The sequence below is a fragment of the Pipistrellus kuhlii genome, unplaced genomic scaffold (assembly GCF_014108245.1).
Source record: "Pipistrellus kuhlii isolate mPipKuh1 unplaced genomic scaffold, mPipKuh1.p scaffold_m20_p_9, whole genome shotgun sequence".
NCBI classification, from domain to species: domain Eukaryota; kingdom Metazoa; phylum Chordata; class Mammalia; order Chiroptera; family Vespertilionidae; genus Pipistrellus; species Pipistrellus kuhlii.
Genome location: NW_023425595.1, coordinates 3517501 through 3543409, shown reverse-complemented (window position 1 = coordinate 3543409; position 25909 = coordinate 3517501). Strand labels below are relative to the sequence as shown.

The 25909-nt window shown below is 50.9% G+C and overlaps 1 protein-coding gene across 2 annotated transcripts in view; it reads right to left on the bottom strand.

The window, feature by feature from the left end:
* Positions 1-25909, bottom strand: part of LDLRAD3 (low density lipoprotein receptor class A domain containing 3) — a 171772-nt gene that overhangs the window by 91607 nt on the left and 54256 nt on the right. For both annotated transcript variants that reach the window (XM_045577601.1, XM_036427259.2), the window contains exon 2: positions 12573-12719. In XM_045577601.1, coding sequence (XP_045433557.1) covers positions 12573-12719 — 147 coding nt within the window. The remainder of the gene's footprint in view (positions 1-12572; positions 12720-25909) is intronic.

Here is a 25909-nt window from a genome sequence, read left to right as displayed (position 1 = left end):
CTCCCCCTCTCCCTGAAATCAATAAAAAATATTTTTAAAAAAAAATGAAAAGAATAAATGCTGGAGGCCTCAGCATGTGCCAGATGGTGAAGTGCTTGAGAAGCAGAGAGGAAACAAGTCTCTGAATGCAGGGAGTATCCTCACAGTGAATCTCATTTTTCAAGAAAACCCGATAATCCCGGTTTTTATGTGCACGTTTTAGGAACACTGGAGCTTTTAGGGTCTTTGTGCCGGACGCACGGACCAGGGCGGCTGCTCCAGCTGGCTGGGCGTCCTCCCACTTTCTCCCAGGAGGCTCCAGGCAGAGCTGCAAGCGTGGGTTCGGTCACGGCACCTCCCACCCCCGTGCCTTTTAAAGGCACAGGATAACACACAGCAACTCGAGTTCATAGTACTTTCTTCACCATGAATGGCCAAGCCCAGGAGCCAGGTGATGGAATGAAGAGTTTTCTTTTCTGATATTTATTTTCTCTTCCAAGGCACTCTTCCAAGGCTTTCAAATCACGCTTGTTCCACAGACACAACCTGGTCTTGTTCCATGACCTCTGTGCTACAGAGGGAGGTCAAATAAACAACCAGTGGAAACCAGTTTGGCTCAGTGGATAGAGCGTCGGCCTGAGGACTGAAAGGTCCCAGATTCGATTCCGGTCAAGGGCAAGTACCTTGGTTGTGGGCACATCCCCAGTAGGGGGTGTGCAAGAGGCAGCTGATCAATGTTTCTCTTGCATCCATGTTTCTAACTCTCTATCCCTCTCTCTTCCTCTTTGTAAAAAAAACAATAAAATGTATTTTAAAAAAATAGATAAACAAACAACCAGATACCCACAGCGGACGCAGGGAGAACCCACACAGAATGGGACTAAGTTCAGAGGCCTTATCCTGTGGGGGCTGCTGGTCACATCGGGCTCTCTCCCTTCTCACCAGGGACCAGTGGGGTTGGTTACTGGCACCTGGGACCTAGGACCTGGGTATTCACCTTGTAGGGTCTGTGCATATACAATCAAGTTAAGGTGATGCCCTGTTGGATGAATGTCCCTCCCCTAACCCATGGATGTGCATCCTTTGAAGAAGATCTGGAGTAGATCTGAGGCCCGGGAAGCAGGCCACACAGGATAGCAGGGGCAGAGGCTGGCCTGTGCATCTGCCAGCCAAGGAACGCCAGCATGGAAGGCCCCTCCCCTAGAGCTCCAGGGAGAGCCTGGTCCTGCCCACACCTGGACCTAGACCTCAGGGTTCCAGAACTGAGAGCACCGAGTGCTGCTTCAGGCCATTGCCGTATGGTATTTTGTCACAGTAGCCTAGGGGAGCTAATGACATACCATGAACATTGCAGAACACGCTGTTTTTCTCCATGTCCTGTGACATTGCTGGCATCTTCACACAGCGACCGGGGCCCTTTTAGAAAGGTGTGCACAAGGGCAAATTCTTCTTAGGTCAAGGGTAGCCTGACCATGCCTAAGCAGCCCTCAGGGGACAGCCTGCGAATCTGTGCTGGGATCCCAACGTCTGGACTGCACGTCTCTGCTCACTGCGGGCACAGGGCACAGAGAGCACAGGGGAAGGGGAGAAGAGAGTATCCGGAAGGCTGTGACTTCTACCAGGGTCCAGACCCAACACCTTAGAGGCCGCAGGAGCCCTTCTGGTTCCAGGTTAGTGCCCTGATGGTGGGGACTGAAGAGGAAGGTTCAAGTGAGGAAGCGAAATAGCACCATCGCCATCCCTGTGGGTGTTTCCCTGAGAGGGGCTCCAGCAGAGCTGGGAACAAGCCCTCAGCAGCCTCTCTGGCGGGTGGGGGACACCTGTAGGTCCCCTACTTCCCAGCTTCCCTTCCTTTGACCAGAAGGGCCTGCCTGGCTCATTGCAGGTCCTCAAACATCTGCTTCTTTCCCTTGTGTGCCAGCCTCCGTGTCTGCCTGGCTCCTTAGAGCTCTCAGCCAAAGATAATTTCATGACTGTGTGTGGAAGGCTCAAGTAAAAAGATGATACTGACCCAGCACTGGAAGGTGTTTCTATGGTGCAGGTTCTCCAAGAGAGAGCAGGAAGAGGAGAGGGGGTGGAGGGCAAATGGGGGGCTGAGGAGGTGGGCGGGGTGGGCTGGAATGGTAAATGGCTAGCCGTGGCACAGGCCAGGCAAGTTACAGCAGAGTTTGGCTCAAGGACAATGTCACTCGCATTTACTAAGGGAATGTGTCAGCACTTAACCAAATGCTTGCTTACCCTGCTCCAGGCACCCAGCTCCGAGCTCAGACACATGACTCATTTAGGATTTAGAACAATGCCCTGTGGTCAGCAGAGCAGATCTTCACCCAGTTTGCATCAGGAAATAGTGCCTGTTGTTTAAGGTCAGCTAATTCCTAACTGGCTTATGGCCTGCACGTACTCCCTGATTAATGTTTTAAGTATCACCTGTGGAGCAGGTACTGTTATTATCTCCATTTTATGGAGGGGACAATAGGTATAGAATAAGGTAAAATGGTGCCAAGGCCCCAGAGGCCATAATTAGAGAGTGAGGGGTGTGAATGTGTGGGGGAAACCCAGCACTGTCTGGCCCCCATGCCCCTGTTCTTAGCCACAGTACTTATGGTCTCACATTTGAGATGGAAGAATTTAAATGAAGTGGGAGGTATGCCCGGTATTGCCTGAGATATTTAAAAACAAATACAGATTTTCTGTTGAGAAATCAGCTGACAGTTGCATGGGCACTCTCTTGTAGGGAGCTTTTCTCTTGCTGCTTTTAAGATTCTCTCTTTGAGAATTAGCCTCTGGCACTTTAGTTATGATGTATCTTCGTGTGGGAATTCGTTTTGAGAATTAGCCTCTGGCACTTTAGTTATGATGTATCTTCGTGTGGGCCTCTTTGGGTTCTTCTAGTCTGGGACCCACCGTGCTTCCTGGGCTTATAAGTCTATTTCTTTCACTAGCAAGGGGAAATTTTCTGTCATTATTTTTTCAAATAGATTTTCAATATCTTGCTGTCACTCTTCTCCTTCTGGCACTCCCACAATGCGAATGTTGATACCCTTGAAGTTGTCCCAGAGGCTCCTTATGCTATCTTCATATTTTTTAACTCCTTTTCTTTTTGCTCTTCTGATTGGGTGATTTTTACTTCCTCATATTCCAAATCATGTATTTGATTCTCAGAATCCTCAACTCTACTATTGATCCCTGTAAGTTATCCTTTATTTCAGTTAGTATATGTTTTATTTCTGACTGGTCCTTTTTCATGTCTTTTATGTTCTCACTAATATCCTTGAAATTCTCACTAAGATCCTTGAAAGTCTCACTAAGTCCTTTGAAGCTCTGACAGCTGATTTCTCAACAGAAACTTTGCAGACCATAATGGAGTAGCAAGAAATATTCAAAGTGATTAATAGCAAGGACCTACAACCAAGATTACTCAACCCAGCAAAGCTATCATGTAGAATTGAAGGTCAGATACAGAGCTTCAGACAAGAAAAAGCTAAAGGAGTTCACTACCACCAAACCAGTATTTCATGAAATGTTGAATGTATTCTTTGAGGAAGAGGATGATGATAATGATTAAAAATATGAACAATAAAATGGCCATAAATACATATCATTCAACAATTAAACCTAAAATAAACAAAAAATCAATATAATGAACAAAATAAACTGATGAATAAAATAGAACCAGAGGCATAGAAGCAAGGAAGAGATTAACTAAAGAATTTATATGCATTACCTATGGACTCAGACAATAGGGTGATGAAGGCCTGGGGTGGGGAAGGAAGTGGGTGGAAAGAAAGGGGAACATCTGTAATAGTCTCAACAAAAAGATTAAAAAACAAACAAATACATAAACAAAATGATTAACTTATAAAGGAGGCAACACTAACACACAGATCTTGGATTCTTCTGCACAGTGAGTGCTGTGAAGGAACCTGAGTTTCTGCTCTGAAATGTTCCATGGACATGAGCAGAGCAAGGCCAATGGGCCAGGGACAGAAGGTCACCAGGTCAGAAAGCCCCAGGTACCTAGCAACTGGCAAAGCTGGGAAAAACAAGACCTCACTCTAAGGGTGACCTCTGCTCCCCTAGCATATCGCTAGTCACGTAGTTTAGACCCTCTTAGAGGAGGAACAAGGGGACCGGAGAATAGCCTCATATGACTCCCATACAAGCCCTTGCACAATCACTCCCTTAAGCATTAAGCCTTCCGGACAATGAATTTCTGATCAGCATCAAGTAATCTTAGGAAAAAGTCTCAGGTGGGGTCTGTAGACTACAGAGACAGCCTTTTGGTCAAACTAGAGATAACATCTAGGTTTCAGTTGTGTTTCAGCTCCAGGCCCAGAAAAGTAGCAACACCAGAGGGACCTACATCAAGGCTAACATCAGGACCAGACACCATGACCATATAGCCAACCAATTAATAGAGACCATGGCTCTGAAATGGCACACCTGGAGAAGAGTTGATGAATACTCTATCATGATCCTCCCCTGGGGCCTCCCCTAAAATCTCTGCCCTTAAAAGCCCTTAGGACTGAGGGTTCAGCTAAGAACACAGCCTCCCCGCCCTCTCCTTCCCCTAGGCACGTTTCCCTTCTCTCACTCTCCCCACGCCCCACCCCCTTGGCCTCTGTATCTTGTTTCCTGAGCCCATTTCTTTTATGGCTCACTCCTACCCCTGTGACTTTCTAAATAAACTTTTGCTTGCGTTTGAGTCTTGGCTCTGAATTTTTTTTCTTAGCTAGAACTCAAGGACCGAGGCTGCTGAACCGAGGTCCAATCACCAGTAACCTTCTGGTGCCGTTTGGCCACCAACAGACATAGCGATAAAGCGCAATGGTATTCTCTAGTCTAGGCTCTGTAAGGGCCCGTTTTGCTTTCTGAAGCTCAACCTCAGAAGGCTTTTGAAATGTAGCACTGAACAAGGGCTTGCCAGAACCAAGACCTAGAGGAGAGCAGACACCTGGATCACGTGACAAGGCAGTGTGTCCAGCAGAAACAAAGAACATGACTCTTCCACAGGGTCAGGTGGATGGCAGGAGGGATGGGAGGCTGAAGGACTGCCCATTATCTACTGGGCTAAGCCAGCCCACCGAGGCCCAAATGGCCTTCATTGTCCCTGGGAAATAGATTAGTTTCCTAGGGCAGTGATCGGCAAACTCATTAGTCAACAGAGCCAAATATCAACCGTACAACGATTAAAATTTAAGAGCCATATTTTTTAAACTTAAACTTCTTCTAACACCACTTCTTCAAAATAGCGTCGCCCAGGCCATGGTATTTTGTGGAAGAGCCACACTCAAGGGGCCAAAGAGCCTCATATGGCTCAAGAGCCGCAGTTTGCCGACCACGGTCCTAGGGCAGCCAAAACAAAGTACCATCAATTGAGTGGCTTTAAGCAACAGAAATGTATCCTCTCACATTTCTGCAGGCCAGAAGTCTGCAATGGCGGGGTGCATGAGGCCGCGCTTCCTCTGAGGCTCGGGGGGGGCGGGGGGGGGGGGGGGACACCTCTCCCTGCCTCCTGGTAGCTGCTGGTGGCAGCTGTCCATTCCTGGCATTCCAAGGCTTGCAGCTGCATCAGTCCAGTCTCTATCTCTACTGTCACTTGGCTTTCTTCCCTCATATTCTCACACTGTCCTCTCCTGAGGAAACCCGTCATACTCAATTAAGGACCCACGTGACTCCAGTATGACCTCAGCGTCCTAATTACACTCACAAGAACCCTATTTCCAAATAAGGTCACATGCTGAAGTCCTGAGGGTTAGGACATTGATTATCTTTTGTTTTTTAGGGGCTGGGGGGTAGGAGGGGACAGAATTCAACCCAGTAAGATTCTTACTTTCAAACTGTTAAAAGGAAAGAATGAGAGCAGGATGTCTGTGAATGTCGCCCTGTTCCACAGCTGTGGGCCAGCTGTCACTCACTAAGTAATCACTTGTAAGAAGCCAGCGAGGGGGTGGCTGGCTGGATTCGTTTGCGAGGACTGTCATGACAAAGGACCACAACCGGGTGGCTTTGTCAACAGAAACGTGTTGTCTCCCGGCTCTGGAGGCCAGAAGTACGAAATCGAGGTGTCGGCAGGGCGGGTTCCCCCTGTGGCCTGGGAGGATCGTACTGGCCTCTCCCCTTGGCTTGTCGAGGGCCATCTTCTCTCTGTGTCCCTTCAGATCACCTTCCCTCTGTACCCCTGCATCCACACACCCCCCTTTTATAGGGACACAGGCACATGGAAGAAGGGCCCAGCCCAATGGCCTCACTTCAACTTGATGAACTCTACAGAGACCCTACTTCCCAATAGGATCACGTTTTGAGCTGCTGGGAGTTAGGACTTCAGCATTAAGAATGGGGAGGTAGGGAGGAGTGGCAGGGGAGATGACAATGCAACCGCTAACAACAGTGTGGTGACATTTCTGCTATAGGGGCAGCTAAAGGGGAGAACTCAACCCCACTGTGGCAGCATCTACCAGCTCCCTGGCAGGCTCCCTCCCCAGGCCACAGCCCGCCACCAGCCCCTCCTCTGAGAAAAGACGCAGCAAGCCATACCCATCCTGTAGAAACGTCCTGATTTCCTGCGGCATTGAGCATGGGACCCAGGGTGTCTGGTGACATAGCTGAATTGCTGTGAAAGGCTGGTAAGAACAACTCAGAATCCAGTCTTCCTCCCCACCTCCCACCCCCATCTCTGCTTGCCCTGTGGCACAGGTTTAAAAAAGAAAACAGTATGTGTGGCACCACCTAGAGGCAGAAGGTGAGAAAGATGATGAAAAGGAAAGAGGAGGCCCCACTCTCCTCCCTCTTCTTTGTTTTTATTGTTGACACTATCTCACATGTTCCCACTCCCCTCCCCTGTGCCCCCCTCCATCCAGCCCCTGGCCCCTTCCCTCTGTCCATCACCACGCTGTTGATCGTGTCCATGGTATGTTCTCTGGCTAATCCCTTCGCCGTATATATTGATATTTCTTGGTGATCACTAGTCCAAACCTGCTCACAGAGTTCTGTATCGCATCAGAGCCCTTTAAAACCATGCTTAAGAAATGGTCGGGAACGGTAAAAGCAAATAAAATTTAAATTCCATTTCTGACCTACTTTCAATGTCTCTGAACTTGGAAATGGATTAACGTTTTATTACTGGACAAAATCCTTGCATTTATCCCCATTTCCTCTTTCCTCCCTCCATCCCCCACCCCTACCCCACACCAACATAAAGGGCCTGTGACTTTAAAAGCCCGCACAGGCCTGCTCAAAGACCCAGATCAATATTATTTCTCCAAGAGAAGAAGGAACCGCGGATCTCACACCTCCAGGACCTCGCCCCCATTTGGTCAGGACACAGAGGTGGTAGACAGGAAGCTGGAAGCGGACATTGGGCCCTGGATTCCGGGTCACAGAGGGCCCTGGAGGTGGGGACCGCTGCTTTATCATTTCAGCAATTGGAAGCAATGAAGCGCAGTCTCTTTTCTCAGGGACCCACAGGGCCCATAGCCATTTTAGAAATCATTTCCAGCCCTAACTGGTTTAGCTCAGTGGATAGAGCGTCGGCCTGTGGACTGAAGGGTCCCAGGTTCGATTCCGGTCAATACCCAGGTTCGATACCTTGGTTGCGGGCATATCCCCAGTGGGGGATGTGCAGGAGGCAGCTGATCGATGTTACTCTCTCATCGATAATGTTTGTAAGTATCCCTCTCCCTTCTTCTCTGTAAAAAATCAATTAAAAAATATATTTTATAAAAGAAATCATTTCCATGGGAAATCACCATTGTAGTTTCTACATTAAAAAAAAAAAAAGCGGATTAGTGGTGGCAACAGTTGGGTCTCAGTCAGCTGAGTGGCAGGGCTACACATGCAGGGAAAGACTGAAGGAACCCACTGTGGGGGAAGGCCATGGGATCTCTGAGCCAACAGGCAAGCTGTGCAAGCTCCTGGGGCCCAGCTTCCTCCTCATACGGACTTGTGACAACTGAGTCACCATAACACAGCGTGCAGCCCAGGGGAGCTCAAGTAAGGGCACATCACGACCTTGTTTGCATGAAGCGTCCACGTTTTCCTAAAACGTTTCTCTATTCCTTTTCCTGCCAGAAACAGTTATTCAGATAAAACGATTATGTAGGGCACGCCACTAACCGAAAACAGAAATACACTCCAAACTCTCCCAAAACGAGCCTCTTCTCTCAGAACTCTAAGGAGGGGAGGTTCTTCAGATTCATGAGGCGGAAAATGCAGTGACTCAACCCAGATGGAAAAGTATTCTAAGTCCATTAACAGATATTTTGCAAAGTCAAGAAATACAACCAGCAAACAGAGGTACTGGGGAAACATTCAATTTCTTTAGATACTGTAATAATCAAAAAATTAAATGTAAACGATGGAACTGTTTTCAACTATCAAATGAACCATAAACATATATTTTTTAAGATTTTATCGGATGCTGCCAAGACGGAAAGAAAGCCAGCGTTCTCAGCCTGTGCCAGGGAAGAGAACGCCGGTGCCAGCCCTTGGCAGAACACGTGGGCGGTCCGGGATCAGGAGACAGAAAAAGCCTCTGTCCCTCAACCCAGTCATTTCATTTCTGAGAACCTAGACTGAGAGGATTTCTCAAAACAGGAGAGAGTCGCGTCCACTCGCAGGACACGAACACAGTTTCTAACAGTGAAAAACTAAAACAAAACAAAACAAATGCTGAACAATGAGTAAGTAAACGACATTACACGCAAGGGAATGGACTCTTTAAGCATTACAAACGATAAATTAAAAAAAAATCATCGTATCTTAATGTGTACCCGATGAGTACAACGGAATGACAACTTCTAAGATGCTGGAGTTCTGTAAGAGGACCCACTCTGTGTGACCCTGCTGTTTTTATCCTCCCCGTGCCCACAATTTCACAACAGATGATTTTATTACCTTTACTAGTGGCCTGGTGTACAAAATTCATGCACAGGGGGTGGGGAGGTGGGGGGGTGGGGAAGGTTGTCCCTCACCCCGGCCTGCACCATCTCCAATCTGAGATCTCTGGTGAGATTGTAGACATCCTTCTTGCAATCTGGGACCGCTGGCTCCTAACCACTCAACTGCCTGCCTGATCACCCCTAACCACTCTGCCTGCTGGCCTGTTTGCCACAACTGCCCCTCCCCCTGCCCCCGCTGGTCTGCTCGCCCCCAACTGCCCCCCGTCCTGGCCTGATCACCACTAACCGCCTCTGCCTCGGCCCCACCACCATGGCTTAGTCTGAAAGGAAGTCAGGAAGGTTTCCTAGTCTAATTAGCATATTACCCTTTTATTAGTATAGATCAGTGGTCGGCAAACACATTAGTCAACAGAGCCAAATATCAACAGTAAGATTGAAATTTCTTTTGAGAGCCAAATTTTTTAAACTTCAACTTCTTCTAACGCCACTTCTTCAAAATAGACTCGCCCAGGCCATGGTATGTTGTGGAAGAGCCACACTTAAGGGGCCAAAGAGCCGCCTGTGGCTCACGACCCTCTGTTTGCCGACCACTGGTACAGATGATAAGGTTTCTCCCTGTCTCATGACAATCTTTCCTCTGCTGCGCTCACAGCCTCATATCTCACCGTGACATCCTGCTCTGGGCCCTTCTCTCGCCCTCTGCAAAGGGCACGGATTCTTGTTTGAGTGTATTACCTTCTAAAGGCCAAAGCCGTTTCATTGGGCACTTGAGGCAATCACCTCTCCCTGGAGAGACTCTGGGCTGCCTCCACACTCCTCCCCATTGAGTACCAAGTTGCTCCAAAGAATCAGAGAAAGGGCTTTGCAACTCCTGAGCAAGCCCTGGGAGGAAGTGGCACAAATTGTAGATGGAGCCCTCAGCTCCGCCCCTCCTGGCTGTGTCCTCTGCGTATGTAAAACTTCCTTCACTGGCCCTAAACCGACTGATCAGCAGAAGCAAAAAAGCAAAAGAGACTTAAACCCCCAACAATAGCAGGTGGCTAGCTTACAGTGCATCCACTCGATGGAATAATAGGCAAGCTCACAAAACAAGGATTATGAATGCCAACTATGCTAATGTGGCCGAGGGCCTCCAACGTGAAGAAGAATGGTTACTCAACCACGCGTTCCCATGACGACGGCCGGATGAAAGTCTGTGCAGACTGACCAGTAACGGCGGCTGTCTACCAGGCACTATGCCGTGTGGTGAACATGCATTCAAACTTCCCAACAATGCCATCAGAAGCCTTATTCTCCTTTTGGAGAGGAGGGGACCGAAGCACCAGGAATCCTCATTTGATCCTCCCGATGGCTCCGATTTAGAACATTCTGGTAACTTTCCTAAGTCCACATAGCTGGGAGGAGAGGGGTGGGAGAAGGGGCTGGGAGTTGGACTCTGTCTTTCTTGACTGACTCCCGGCCTGTAAGGCCATGTCAAAAATTTAAAATGCAAGCATTTGTTTTTTTTTAAAAAAAGACTTCTTTTTCTTCCCTCTATTGTCTAAACGTCCTAGTGTTCTTCTGTTTTTATTTAAAGACCAAAAAAGAAAAAAGAAAAAAAGAAACAGAGAAGAGGATTTTTTTGTTTTGTTTTGTTTTAAACGCATGTGTTTGTGTGTACGGTTTTTAAAATTCTGTTTTGATCAAAAGACTAAATAAATGTCAATCAAGACTCCGCTTGGGGGTTAAGGGTAGGAAATGAGGAAAAAGGGATGGAGAACCGCCAAGACCAGCCTGTTCCAAACCAAACCGAACAGCGCCAGGCAGCTGCCCGCACTATCTTTTTTTTTTTTTTTTTTTTTTTATCATCTCTTTCCACCACCCCTTCCCGCCTGCGCACAGATTCTGCAATCACCGCCCGGGGCTGACGGAGGACACAGCATGTCACAGTGGCACTGGCAGCACAGAGCGCTACTGACAGCGCTGCAAACAAAACAGATCTCAACCCCCAGCCCTGCAATTTCTCCACAGACTCCTCCCGGGCCGAGCTTCCCCTCAGCCAGGGGCAGACTGCATGTCCTGGAGGTCCAAATACAAGCCACGCCCTAACGTGGCCAGTCCACACCTCCGTGTGCTGGACAGGTCATGGCGATTACACACGCCAGGTCATGTGAACTCAAATGACAGACGTGACATTTCTAGCCATGTCGAAGCCACGCTAGAAACTAAAGAAGGCTGAGAGAGACTGTACTTGTTTAAGAAACTGTAAAAATAAAAATGCAGTATGTATGGTGGTCTATCCAGGAAAAACCATGCACAACAAACAAAATGAAACCCTCCCCCACAAAAAAAAAAATACTGCCGACCCAGCCCCCAAAATATCTCTGCAGAGCACTGAGGAGCCAGAACACTGGACCCTCGCATGGGGGAAGGGCATCTCTGAGTGGCAGCTTGCCCTGGGAAACATATCACATGGGGGGGGGGGGTTGCTGACCGGCTGCAGAGGTGGACTCCACACCCAGTGCTCCTTCCTGTGGGTCAACGGCCTCGGCCTCAAACCCCGGTGCCAGCGATGTCCTAAGCGCCCTGATCAGCCTCTCCTCGGCCAATGCCTCAGCTGGCTCCAGAGAGATGGCAGCCTCGGAGCCACACACAGTCCTCCTGACAAAGGCCTGCTGCCCGAAGCCCAGGAAAGGGCCAGGATCCACTGTCCAGCTGTGTGGACGCCAGGCAGCCGCCCACTAGGCCACCTGGAGCCCGGCACCCCAGGGTGCCTCCCACCTGACAGGGCGCCCTGAGCCGGCTCAAGCGGCAGCGCCACACTGTGCGGAGGAAGAGGAATCCACGCTCCGGGGCAGGGAGGGGGACCACTGGACACCTGGCGTCCTCCACGCACATCCCAGGTGTCCCCTTCCTCACAGATTGGCCCCCCCCAGCCTGAATCTCAGACCTATTTCAGGGGCGCTACACGGGGAGGGTCAGGTACCCGAGGTCCCGGTGGAGCCCAGTTGAAGGATGATGCCCACACCACCTTCTCAGCTGAGGAAAGGGCACGCGGAAGTCAATGACTATCTAAACCCGTGGTCGACAAACCGCGGCTCAAGAGCCACATGCGGCTCTTTGGCCCCTTGAGTGTGGCTCTTCCACGAAATATCACGGCCTGGGCGAGTCTATGTTGAAGAAGAGGCGTTAGAAGAAGTTTAAGTTTAAAAAATGTGGCTCTCAAAAGAAATTTCAATCGTCGTGCTGTTGCTATTTGGCTCTGTTGACCAATGAGTTTGCCGACCACTGGGCTAGTCAGTACAACTCTCCGTGCATTGCTTCTTACTTAACTGCCAAGGACATTCCACAAATGTACAAGACGTGAGAGAGGGTTATCAGCCTGGGCCTGGGGGTCAGGCAGCCTGGGTTCAAATCCAGGTCCGCTGCTTGCTGGCGGGCGGATCCTGAGGCTACATAACTGGTAGGTCTCAGATTCCTCGTGTGTGAAGTCAAGGCCACGACAGTCTCCCAGGATGGGGGTCACGGAGCTGTCCCAGCACTGTGTCTCCTTCGCCACCAAGGCCCCTGTTTCTGCCCTGAGACGGGGCTACAGGTGGAGAGGACGAGACCGCTGGCCAGAGGCCCACGCCCACCCTGGGGAACAGCAAAGAGAGCATGTGGGGACCTAACCAGATTGGGACCTCCTCCCTCCTCCCAGGGCCGGGCACTCACAGCACTCCTTCTCGTCGCTCTTGTCGAAGCAGTCGGGCAGCCCGTCGCAGTGCCAGGCGCCCGGGATGCAGCGCCCGTTGGTGCACATGAAGTTGCCCGGGATGTTGCACTCGTTGGTGAAGTTGTTCCCGGGGAGCAGCTGGCTCTCTGTGGGAGAGAGGGGACAGGGCCATCAGACAGCATGGCAAAGGCAGCAAGGATCTGAGACACACATACACACACACACACACACACACCGAAGGGGGCTCCTGTTTCGTGTGGGCTGTATAGGTAAGGCCTCTCTGGGTCTCAGTTTCCTCATCTGTGAAATGGACCCATAAAATCCCCTGCCCCACCCCTGGGGATTCTGAGAGGACTAAATGGGGAAACATTGAGAAGTGGGGGGCAGGTATCGGACGCATGTTAGGCGCTTACTGACTTGTCTTCTCTTTCCATCAAAGAGGTTGGCTGCAAAACACACACACACTCTTTTCTTTTTTTAATATATTTTATTGATTTTTTATAGAGAGGAAGAGGGAGTATACCTCCTATAGAGGAGTTAGAAACATCGATGAGAGAGAAACATCGATCAGCTTCCTCTTGCACACCTCCACTGGGGATGTGCCTGCAACCAGGGTACATGCCCTCGACCAGAATCGAATCTGGGACCTTTCAGTCCACAGACCGACGCTCTACCACTGAGCCAAACCGGTTTTGGCCAAATACACACATTCTTTCCTGGCCTCCAGCAGTGACCAAAGCTGAAGGTTCCCAGACAGGAGTGAGCACTGGACCCCTCAAAGCCTCCAGCAGTGGGAACTGCAGGTCCCTGCCAGGTCTCAGACTCCGGGACTCCACAGTCGCAGAATCCTTGAACTTGGGCCAAGTCAACAGGGCTATCGGCAGATCATTCCACTTTGAAAAATGTGAGCCCTGGACCACAGAATCGACCTGCCTGGGGTCAACGGGGAGAAGAAGCCAAACTGAAAAGCACACGAAGGCCTCTGGCCCCGAGGGAGCGCCAAGGCCACCGAGCTGCTGGCCGCACGTTCCTGGAGATTTAGAGCCAGGCCCTGAGGTGCGGGGCTGCACTCCTCCACCAGTGGACTCGGGAGGGGCGATTTCTTCAAAGAAACTAGAATGGAATCCATGTGATGGGCCTGAGCCAGTGTGATCATTGGCTGGGAGAAAAGGAGCCTTCTGGAAGCAGCTCAGTCTTATGGGAAATGGGAGAAAAAGACCCATCCTCCCAGGGCTCCCTCCCGAGTCGGCAATGAGCATTTATGGAACATGTATGACCAGACACTTGTGCTAGGTCCCAACAATGCAGAGAGATGAAGCCTAGGGCTGGAAGGGCACGTAGGGATACTAAGGATGTTAGTCCTAAGCCAAGGACTATAAGAGGTGCCCAGACCTGCTTGAGGGTCACGGGGTGCCCAGGAGCCTTTCACACGCTTTGCCAAAGAGAAGCATCGCATTCCAGACCCGTGACATCACATCTTCCATGCCACTGGTCCTGGCAAGCGCTATCATTTTTACCTGGCGTGCCTTTCGACCCGAGGGGTCCCCGAGCAACCCTCCACGCACCCGCCGGCGCACAACCTGTGCTGCTCTCCCTCTGGGGTGTCCCCAGACCTCCCCAAGGGGAAACGAGCTCTTATTCTTCCGTGTGACTGCGGTTCCACGGGGCTGATACTAAACACGTCTAGCAACTCGAACAAGTGGGAAACCACCCACTGGAATGACATAGCCACAGGCAAGCAGAGCTCCATCAGCCCCGGGACCATGGATACGACCACACACCAGCTGCCTTGTGCGGGTGAATTACTAATGGACAGGCATGTTTCTCCACTAAAAATGAGCTTTCAGAGGTCACTAGAGAATTCTAGAAGAGCAGCTGCAGCGAGGGGCCCTCCCTCTGCCCCAACTATCCACACCCAAACCCTAACAATCCTCCATGTCCCTTCCCCCCTCCCCCACACTCCCCCACCCCCCGACGGCCAAGCACCCAGTCCCGCACGCTGGTCTCCATGGCCACAGCCAGAACTCCTGCCCCAGACGCCCCATCTCTCACCAGAGTTACTGCCACAATCTCCTGACACTCCACCTCCCTGACACTCCTCCGGCCCCACTCTGTGGCCAGAGGGACCTTTGTAAGGAGCAAGTCAATCAGGACCCTTCCATTCTTTAAAAAGCCACTGGATAATGTCAAAATTCGAGGCTTTCAGAAAAGTTGGGGGAGAGAGGCGGCATTGCAGTGGGAGCTGACAGATACAGGGATGGAACTGAAGGGCCCCTCAGGCTGAGAGCTCTGAAGGGAATGGAGGGGGAAAAAAATAAATAAATAAATAAAAAAAATAAAAGGGGGGAAGCAGTGATTGTGGGAATTGCAAACATATTGTGCCATTATGGCCCCTCTTCCATCAACAAGTCATCATGGCGCTCTGTCTTCTGAGCCCACACTCATTACAGATCCATCCCGAGACTGGACTCCTCGAAAACCACCCTCCACCCCAAGAACAACATGAAACCAGTTTCCTGTCTCCAGGCAAGGGCTCCAGGTAGCAGAGGGGGGTCTACAGGAAAGGAGCTCAAAGGCCAGCCAGGTGCTGGGTCCTGGCCAGACATGGAAGGCACAGCCCAGGAAAGTCCCCACGTTTCGGCTGTTCCCCAACCACCGCTCAAGCCCCTCCAGCGGTCAGATAATTCTTGAGGGCTCTGACCATCACCGCCATGCTGTTTTGTTAGCAATTCCTCCACTTGCTCTTGCAGCGCTAGCTCCTCCGAGGCGAGCTGCCCGAGAAGCCGCTGCGACGGTGAAATCTTGTTCTGATAAACAGGTTTCCGGAGGTAGAGAATTGGCCAGATTAGATTCCAACGTGCTTGCTCTGAAAGTCAACAGGCTGGCAGCACACGGGCTTGACAAATGGAAGGGTGTGATGCAAGGACGTAAACATCACATCTGTCAAACACAGGTGGCCCAGCCAGCCACGGGCTCAGAGCTCCCGCACAGGTGGCCCTGCCAGCCATGGGGCTCAGAGCTCTGCAGGCTGGCCAGGGATCCCCAGAGCCTGGGGACCGACAACACAGAGGAACGTGTTTTGAGGGCTTCTGAGTAACTCTATTCTGCATGCAGGGGGCACAGCTCCCCGCACTTTAGGGAAATGACAATATTATCAAAATCAAAAGCATCGGGAGAAACCAAGACAAAGAGAGGTTCAAGCCCATGGATTCTGTCCTCAAAAATCTCCTCCAAACCCACCGAGTGTGCCTCGCCCAGATGGTACCAGCCAATTCAAGCTGCCAGTCATTCCCAACACAGGGCCATTTTGTCACCCTCCCCCTCAACCCCCCTGAGGACACAGGGCAGAATCTGGAGACTTTGGGGTTCTGGTGTCTAGTGGGGAATGTTGATGCCCATCTGCAATGCACAGGGCAGCCCCTGGCACCAAAGAACAGCCAGCCCACAATGCCAATGAGGCCGGGGATGAGAAATCCCGGCGCACACTCACCCCTCAGGGCCTCCAGGCCCTTCTTCTCACAGCAGAGGGAGATTCTAACAGGCTGCTGATGGCTTCTCGGTGCCCTTACAGTACATCTGGAACTCCTGCCATGGTTTTCCAGGCCCGGCAGGATCCAGCCCGGCCTCCCTCTGAACCTCACTTCCAACCACTTCCTGGAACACAAATGTCCTTCCTGTAGAGAGGTCTCCGCCCAGGCTGCTCTTGGACCCCGGTTCTTCCATCCCCTTTTCCCTGGGGTTCGGGGCTGGACTGCATCCTCCCCAAATCCATATGTTGAATCCCTAAGCCCCAGTCCCTCAGAATGCGCCCCCATTCAGAGACAGGGCCTTTACAGAGGTGGTTAAGGTAAAATGAGGCCGTGAGGGTGGGCCCTCATCCACTCTGACCGGCACCTTCCTACAAAGAGGAGATCAGGACACAGACGGCCCTGGGGAATGGCCACGTGAGGACGCAGGGCGAAGACGGCCATCTGGACACAGGCCTCCGAGGAACCCAACTCTGCCCACTTTGATCTCAGGCTTCTGCCTTCCGGGATGGGGAGAAGGTGCATTCCTTGTAGACCAGGGGTGGGGAACCTTTTTCCCGCCAAGGGCCACCTGGGTATTTATGACGTCATTCGCAAGCCGTACAAAATTGTCAGCTTAAACATGAGCCAGCTATATTTGGTCAAGCATTGAGTGAACTCACCCCTCATGCCTTGGCAAGGCCAGGCCAAATGATTTTGTGGGCCTTACGGGACCCACGAGCCGGAGGTTCCCCACCCCTGAATTGTCAACCATCCACGCCGGCGGAGTACTCTGTTATGGCAGCCCTAGCAAACGAATACATTTGACGAGTGTCACTCACTCAGTCTTTCGACAACAGCTTTATGTCACTCATTCGGAGACTCTGTGTGGACCCAATGGAGAGCTGGTCCCCATTTTTCAGTCGGGTATGGTCCCCCGTTTTCCTTTATGGCAATCGGCGCTGACTGATGTGTCTGTACCATCTCCGCACGGGGAAGGCACACCCAGGAAGGCACGGGCCACCGCCTCGTCCAGCTCCCCATCCTTCACATCTAATGCTCGGTGGATCCCCCAAGAACATCTGTGGTCGCTCCAGGAAGAAAACCAAGCGTGCAGTTACTGACTCATCCCCACCCCCAGACTCCTCCTTCGAATGCGCTAGCCTCATCCCTCATCCCTCCCGAAGGGATGGACCATTCTACCCATCCATCCCTTGTCATGACGCTGGAGGTGAGTGGAATCTGAGCACATCCAGTTAGAAATAAGGCACGTGAGGTGTCTGGATCCATGCTAGTAAATCCCTTCCCTGTCTGCTTTAAAAGAGGTGAGAAATCTCTTTACCCCGACAGCAGGACTTTCTAGTGGCTGATATATTTATCCCGTCTCAGCGTCTGGGGACACATTTAGAATCCAAAAAAGACAAGCATTCGCACGAAGTAGGCTGGCAGGCCTTTCTCCTCCCCTCCTCTCCCCCCCCCTTTTTTTTTTCATTAAGCTGGAAAATGAAAACGAGTTGCCCATGTCCACTGCAGCACATCACTTACTTAACATAACTATACCTGCTTTCCAAGAATAAAAAAATAAAAAAAGTCCCCAGTCCTCCCCCACTGGGCAGAGGCAAACAGCCCACTGCAGCAGCATCTTCCAGAATGTCTGGCATCCACAAATGTATATCCGATGAGGGGGCCACACTGGGCAACTGTGAACACTCAGCCAGCTGCTGCGTGCCGCCCACCCTCCTAGAACCGGCGGTCAGCAGCGTTGGCTTTCCCAGCTGAGAAACAGGAATTCCAGGGGAGCAGCTGCAGTCCACCTCGTTCCTTGCTCCCCCCTGCTCATCCGCCGCCCCTGGGGGACATCCCTCGTCAGGACTCCCTAGAGAGCTGACTTCTGCAAACTCTCCACGGGTCCCGAGTTCAGATTGCTGCCCAGTCAGATTGCTCGCCTCTGTTTTGGTCCTCTGCTTCCTGGCATCCGGTCTGCAGGCTCCATGAACAACAAAGCAAGACGCACACACACACACATTCGTAGAAACACATACGGTCTGGCATTCCGTTCAGCAGATCTCAAAAAAATATCTCCCCTAAAGCTTCTCTGAAGAATGAACACACCTCTTCCCACCGCCTGGTGCCAACACATGCAGTGTCAGGAGGCCACTGAAAACAGCCATCTGTGTTCTCTTTGACTCACTTCTTCACACACACACACACACACACACACACACGTGCATGCACGCACACACGCACGCATGCACACGCTCCGTGCATGGGCACAGGCATAGCACCCAAGGGGCTGGTCGGCAACCATGTGTTTGCAAACATCCTTGAGGAACCCTCAAAGGTCCCCTTCAACTCCAGACGGCTCCGCGTGGTGGCATCCGTGTCGGATGGAGTGAGAGACATCTGTCCTCGGCATATCCCAGAGCCATTTGGTTCCCATCAAACAGACTGCTTCCTGCCAGAGTCCTGCTAGGCGGAGCGCTTGCTGCCACCGAGGAGGGGGCAGTCACGTGAGCGTGTCTGAGCCTGGAGTGAGGATATGCTTCTGGCTCCAACTACCTGAGCTCCAAGGACTCCAGCTCTGTCTAGACTGCACTCCTTCCAGCAGCCCCAGCCTCCATGTACCCATCTGTTCCAGGAGGAAATGGGTGAGAAGGTATAAAGTGGTTCCTGGGGGCGGCGGCCCAGGACTGGTGACCCTGGGCACGGACAGATTTCCTATGTACACAGATTTTATCGTTACACCGGCCATGAAGAATGATCGTGTGTGATGTTACTGCAGGGAAATGTGTGGGTGGCGTGGTTCACCCGGACAGGGAGTGGGCCTCGCTGTCCGCCCGGCATCTGCACTTCACACGGTTCTCTTCTCTGCTTCTCCCGTGCAGTGATCAAACGATAAATGCTCACAAAATGATAAATGCTCTGTTTCCTTCCTAAGACGAGTTAGCAAAGGAAGCCAGTGGCTAGTATTAATGAGAAAAGCACAGAGAACGTGAAAGGGTCTGGAAAAGGACAATTCTTTACAGGAAAAAAAAGCCCCATAAATTATCTCTGTCCTGTATTTACAGCCTCATTATGGGCACGAAGCTGTTCCTCACGCTGTTTAGCTACGCTTCATCGCGTTTCATGAGGAAAATTATGTCGGAGCAGCATGGATGCCATGGGGGTCTGGGGGAGGATGCTGAGCCTCAAAGGGGAGCACGGAGACCCGCCCACCCTGGTCCCACCCCCCCTTCCGCTCCCTCTCACAGCCTTTGAGAAACCAATCATTCTGGACTTTCCACTAGGGAAGATCTAACATCTGTTGAAGCTCTTAACACATGGCAGGAGTTTAACATCAATTCTCTTTGTACTCCTTCGCAGCTGCGCTCTGAACTAGGCACCATGCCCATTGTGCAGACGACGGACAGTCTGAAGGAGTCAGAGGACACATTAATGATATGACATAGGTACTTGTACAAAGAGGAGAGAAAACAATACTGCAGGACATTTTTAGTGATGACATTCAAAATACAATAATTGAGGACCATTTCCTGTAATACAGGTCTTCTACTAAGGAAAAGAATGAAATCCTTTGCAAGGGGGGAGGGGACAGGTAACATTTCAAAGTCAGTGCTCCCTATCATCAAACTCTATTTATAAGTTTGTCTTTTTGTTAGCCATTTAAAAATGTTTCCAGCCAAAACCAGTTTGGCTCAATGGATAGAGCGTCGGCCTGCGGACTGAAAGGTCCCGGGTTTGATTCCGGTCAAGAGCATGTACTTTGATTGCGGGTACATCCCCAGAGGCAGCTGATCAATGATTCTCTCTCATCGATGTTTCTAACTCTCTATCCCTCTCTCTTCCTCTCTGTAAAAAAAAAAAAAAAAAAAAAAAAAAAAAAAAATCAATAAAATATATATTTTTTAAAAAAATGTTTCCAGTATTCTTAGCTTGGGGCCATGGGCCATAGTTTTCCAACTCCTGGACTGGAAGAGGGCAGGTGCACCTGAAACAGCAGAACGGCCAAGGTGCCATCCAAAGGCACTTCCTCTCTGTCCGAACACGTCCACCACACTCTGAAACGAGGTCTGGGGCTCAGGGGCTGTCCCCCCCACAGGGAAGACGGGACCTTGGCGGGACCGTTCCCCGCTGTGTCCTCAAAAACCAGCAAGCGGCAGGCCCCCAGCAGACACACAGCAAATGCCTGCTGACTGAATGCACCGGGAACAGAACCCGCTGACTCCTAAGGGCCCCTCTGACATGGCACTCTCAAGTTCTGGGAATGGATCTAAACGCCGCCTGCATCCATTTCCACCGTGAATGGGGAAGTGGGCCTGGGTCTGCAGAGCGCTCCTGAGCTCCTGGGAGGAGAGAACAGGAGAGAAGAAGTCTGGATGAACGTTTCTGAGTTCTCTTCTTCACGCACACCCTGTCCTCACCAGGGCCAGAGGCACATCAGGCCGGTGGGAGCCTGGAGCAGAAGCTGTCCCCTGTGTGTTCTCTCGTCAGCCTCACTCAGCAGCAGCAGAAGGAAGTGAGAGGCAGGCAGGGAGGCGAGCTGATGAGGACAGCCGTACGATGAATTTCATCAGGCTTGCAGATAAGCCGGGCTCAAGAGAGAGCCAGTCAGCCCTGCACGTCAGCACCTCTCTGAGACAGCCTCGGGGTCAAGAAGCAAGATCCTGCTCCCACCTCAAGTCCGGCCCAGCCCCGTCTGCCGGGGGACGGCTGCCACAATTCTCACAGTCCCTCACTGCAAACCGTTCTCGCCTTCTACTCTGCTGCACATCCTCACGGGGCAAGCATGAAAAAAATACCAAAGCAAATCAAAGGATACGGACCGGAAAACTAAATGAGCTTCATTTAGGCCCAAAAGCCTATCTTCCTGAGCTCAGGGCTAAGGATTTCTGGAATAAGGCTCAAAAAAGTGCAGGCCATAAAGACAGATAAATACAACCCACTGCATAAAACGTAAAATTCCCAGTCATCTAAAAACACTACAAAATTCAAAGATAAGCCACTAACCACAAGATGGTATCTGCTACATAGAACCTACAGAGAGTGAGATCTAGCCTTTTGTTTCTCTCTTTCTGTTTTTGTTTGTTTCTAAGAATAGAGAGAGGGGGAGAGACAAGAGGGAAACATCAATATAAGAGCATGACATGGATTGGCTGCCTCCTGCAACCCTCCCTGGGGATCGAGGCCACAACCAGGCAAGTGCCCTGACCAGGAATCGAACCAGCAACCTTTGGGTGCATGGGATGATGCCCAAGCAACTGAGCTACACTGGCCAGGGCTCTGGAAACCTTACAGGAATAGGTAAAGTAAGCAAACACAGCCAACCCAGTGGAAAACTGGACAGAGCATCTGAGCAGGTATTCTCACTCATGAGCAAACTCAAGGAGCAATTTAATATAAATACTCAAGCTCACCTGCAATCCCAGCATGACTAATGCAACTGGAGGTTCTCTTTCACACCCATCAGACTGACAACATTTCGCAGTGTGGCTACCTCAAGTGGCGAGATGATGGGGAGCCACAGGAATCACACGTGTCACCCATGGTGGATAAACTCAAGAGCAGTTTGGCCCTAGCTGGTACGGCCCAGTGGATAGAGTGTCAGCCTTCGTACTAAAGAGTCCCGGGTTTGATTCCAGTCAAGGACACATGCAGTTTGGCAATTCCTAGTGCAGCTGAAGACGTAAATGCTCTTTGACCTGGCACACACCCTAGGCCCTGGGGAAAACATGCACAGACAAGAACTGTCAGCAGCACTGCTACAGTATGGAACTGTAAGACACACTGAATGCTCACCAGAAGGAGAACGGCTGGAAACTCGGGTACGTCCACCCAATGGAACATCACCCACCCAGAGCTTCACCACCTTACTGACCTGGGGTGGCATGAAGCGACAGGGGACAATCTGAGAAGCCTCGCGCTTAGTGAAAATGCAAACTGTGGAGGCCCAAGTCAACGGATGCCTACGTGTGTAAACGTAGTTATGAAAATGTGGGAAAGAAAAACACCCAATTCAGGAGCAGTCACCCGTCAGCGAAGGGGATCAGAGGTACTCAACGAACTTCAACTGGAAGAATTACTTCTTTAAATCAATTCTCAAGGGCACATGACAACATGGCAGAATTCAAGGGAGCTGCTGGAAGGCAGGCAGGCAGGCTTTCTTGGTGTGACTTTTGGTACCTTTCTCCACCCATTAAAAGATGTTTCATTAAAGTTTATTATAAAGCACAAAAATCAGGTTAACGTTTGAGAAAAAAAATCTACAGAAGACATATGGAGCCTTTTACCACTGATATTCCAGCTTCAAAATCCCCACCAGCTCTGAAAGAGTGGGCGGTACAAGAGGGCGAGTGTTCACACTGGGATAAAAAAAAGCACAGGCAAGGACGCCCACCTGGGAGGGTTGGTCTATGATGAACTCCTTTCATTTTCCAAGAGGCAGCAACAGTTGCAGAGCAGCCGCCGATGGCGGAGGGAAAAAATACACACATCTCCCAAGACGGGCCTATCCACCCGGCTTATTAAACCATGACATTCCAAACATAAAAATAGCCAGGCCCCGCCAGAAGGTCAGATATTTCTTAAATACTCGCTCCCTGAGACAGCAGGGTGGGAAGACGGCAGTAAAGCTCTTTCTCAGAATAGTCCACGCAGTCCGTCCGCCTCCCAAGCCCTCGGCATAGGCCTGCAGAAGGCCAAGCCAAGACAGCCTGGTTGTGGCAGCCAAGGCTGGGATCTGGTCTGCCAGGTCCCAAATGCCAAATGCCCCAATGCTCTTATCACTACCACAGGCTATGTGACTTCAGACAAGCAAGTTACCCTCTCTGAGCTAAAATTCTCCAGGTGTAAAACTAGGCAGCCCTACCTCCCAGCCAGGGTGGCTGAAGTACAGAGGGATATATTGGTCGGTCTGTCTATCTAGAACAGATAGAGGAAAAAAGTACCGTATTTTTCGGAACATAAGACGCACTTTTTCCCCGGGGGGGGGGGGGGGGGGAGGAAGTCCCTGCGTCTTATGGTCAAATATAGCCTACACATATACTTTAAAAAAAAGTTTTTTTACTTGCCCGGCTCTGTGTGGTCTCTGTGTGCTTGCCCGGCTCTAAAATGGTTCTAAATGCTGCTGTTTACTTTACAGGGTTGATTACATGTGTTTATGACTGTGATGTTGGGTTTTAATGCACATAAAATATTTTAGGACACTATTTGTTTCAGAATCTTTTTTTCTTCATTTCCCTTCTCTAAAAACTGGTGCATCTTATGGTCCGGTGCGTCTTATGGTCCGAAAAATACGGTAAATAGAATAGGCGGCATATACTTGGGGTTCAATGAACAGCATTAGGATTTGTGACTCCTTCCTTCCCTACTCGCATTTTCCCTGACTCTCCTCATAATGCTGGCACTGCCAGGGGTATTCAGGCTGGGCACCTGTCCCCTCCCAGCCTCTGTAGGAAGCGTGCAGCCTGGGTTGATGGGAAATCTGCTGGTATTGGGGATGGCTGGCTGGTCACCTAGGTCCATGAGGATAGACACCAGGTTTATTGATTTCAGAGGAGGGAGAGATAGGAACATCGATGATGAGAGAGAATCACACCCCACACTGGGATCGAGCCTGCAACCTGGGCATGTCCCAACTGGGAATTGAACCATGACCTCCTGGTTCACAGATCAACAACGTTCAACCACTGAGCCACACTGGCCGGGCGACACCAGGTTTTAAGAAGCTCATAAACACAAGCCTGGTTGTGTGTCTTCTAATACAACAGCCTCAGTTTGAATATTCCTAAGAAGTAAGCAGCCCTGCTTGGACCATTTCTCGGGCTTCTTAACTAACAGCAGCCAAACTGTTAACATGGACCCACCCTTCCAAACAAGGAGGTGATGAAGCAGATCAGAGAGAAAGGCACAGGGGACCCCCCACTGGGACCTGGGGGTGCCTCTCACCTCCCTGGCCTCAGTTCCCGCCCTGGGTAACCCAAAGGCAGTAACAGGTGACACCCAAGCTCCTTTTCAGCACTCCACTGGCCCTTCTGGTTTGTGGGGACACAGACCAGTTCTCATGCAGGCAGGCACTCCCCATTTCCTGTTCTAGCCTCATTCTTCCACATGTAAACAGAACACCAGGATTACACAGAGCTCCTCTTCTAAAGAACCAAAAACATCCTTACGAGGCAGGCGCTAAAGGTAGCCCCCCTTTTCCAAATACAGAGAGACTAAGACCCAGAGAGCGACCAGCACGGCCAAAGGCAGGGCTGGAGCTGGCCTGAGAGCCAGGAGTCAAGTCAGATCGTGGGTGACACAGTTCTTGCCTCTGTGCTTCAGAACTCTGAGCCCCCTGCCTGCTGCCACCCTCCACCCCTCCACCCCTCCACCCACGCCCCGGGAGTCAAGAGGAAGTCACCTCCCAAGAGCCAGCAATCAGGCCTGCCTTCCGTTCCCTAGGGAGTCCTTCCATTACCCACAGCCTTCCACCCTGTCTCAGCTGATGAAGGCCTGTTTGCCTTATCACTTCCGATTAGGAGAGAAACTCTGCCAGGGAAATCAAAAACGCCGGCCGGCGGGGTGGCACTGAACAGGAAGGGAATGCGTCTTTTGAAATCTCCTTAAATCGCTTTAATCCACAAAACGGGTCCATTCGCTTCTCGGATCTGCTCCTGCGGGCACCCTGGCTCAGGGCTGAGCCCCGTGGCAGGCCCTCCATCCCGGGGGATGAGCTGCCTTCTGGAGCGAATGACTTGCCCGCATCCAGCATGTGCCAGCGCTGAGCGGCACTCAGGGCCGGAGCCCCCGCTTCCACATGCGTGTCTGAGTGAACGCAGCGATTTTCCTCCGGGAGAGACCTGTCGGATCTGCTCAATCCAAGGGCAGAGCCGTGCTGACAAACCTGTGTGGGTTTTCCAGATCGCTGAGGGGAGCCTCTGACAGCGCAGAAAACCGAGCACATGAGAAATTAAAGAGCAATTACAGAGCTCGTCTCCCTCTGGCCAGCCCCACGGCCCATAGACGCTAGATGCCAGCTCCACGCCTTCCAAGCCCCAGGAACAACTGGACCCCACTGTGCCTCGGGTCCCTCATCTATTACACGGAGGTGGACCCCAACCTAGACACGTTCCCCAGGTATTTTGTCCATCTGGGATTTGGAGTTACATAGATACACATCTGAAAACATTAGAACTCTGGTGGCGTATCCCTCGGACCACAAAAGCCTCTTCAGGGAAAAAATAGATATTAATAGAGGCCATGAGATTAGCCAGAGTTCATCTGTGAAGGGTATTATTATTCACTAATTAAGACTAGATGTAATGCAGGTGCCTAACGTGTCATTACACCTGATGTACCAGCAGTGTCAATCCAGGATGAGTAATGAGAGGAAGGATGATCGCAAGAGTAAAGGGGCGCCCTTGGAAAGAAGAACAACAGAATCTTCCCAGGAGAGATGAGCAATCAGGAGGAGGGCGCAGCTCAGCTCATTAAGAAATGATTTTTCCAGACCTAGCCGGTTTGGCTCAGTGGATGGAGTGTCAGCCTGCGGATGGAAGAGTCCCAGGTTCAATTCCAGTCAAGGGCATGTACCTGGGTTGCGGGCACATTCCCAGTGAGGAGTATGCAGGAGGCAGCCGATTGATCTCTCATCTATGTTTCTAACTCTATCTCTCTCCCTTCCTCTCTGTAAAAAATCAATAAAATATATTTTTTTAAAAAGAAATGATTTTTCCAGATATCAAATATGTCTCCCATTGGGTTACTTATGGTGCTCAGCCCCCACTCACTGGAAAGGAGTCAACCACTGGCTGCTGGTGTAATCTATCGGTGGGTTCAAATCCTACAGT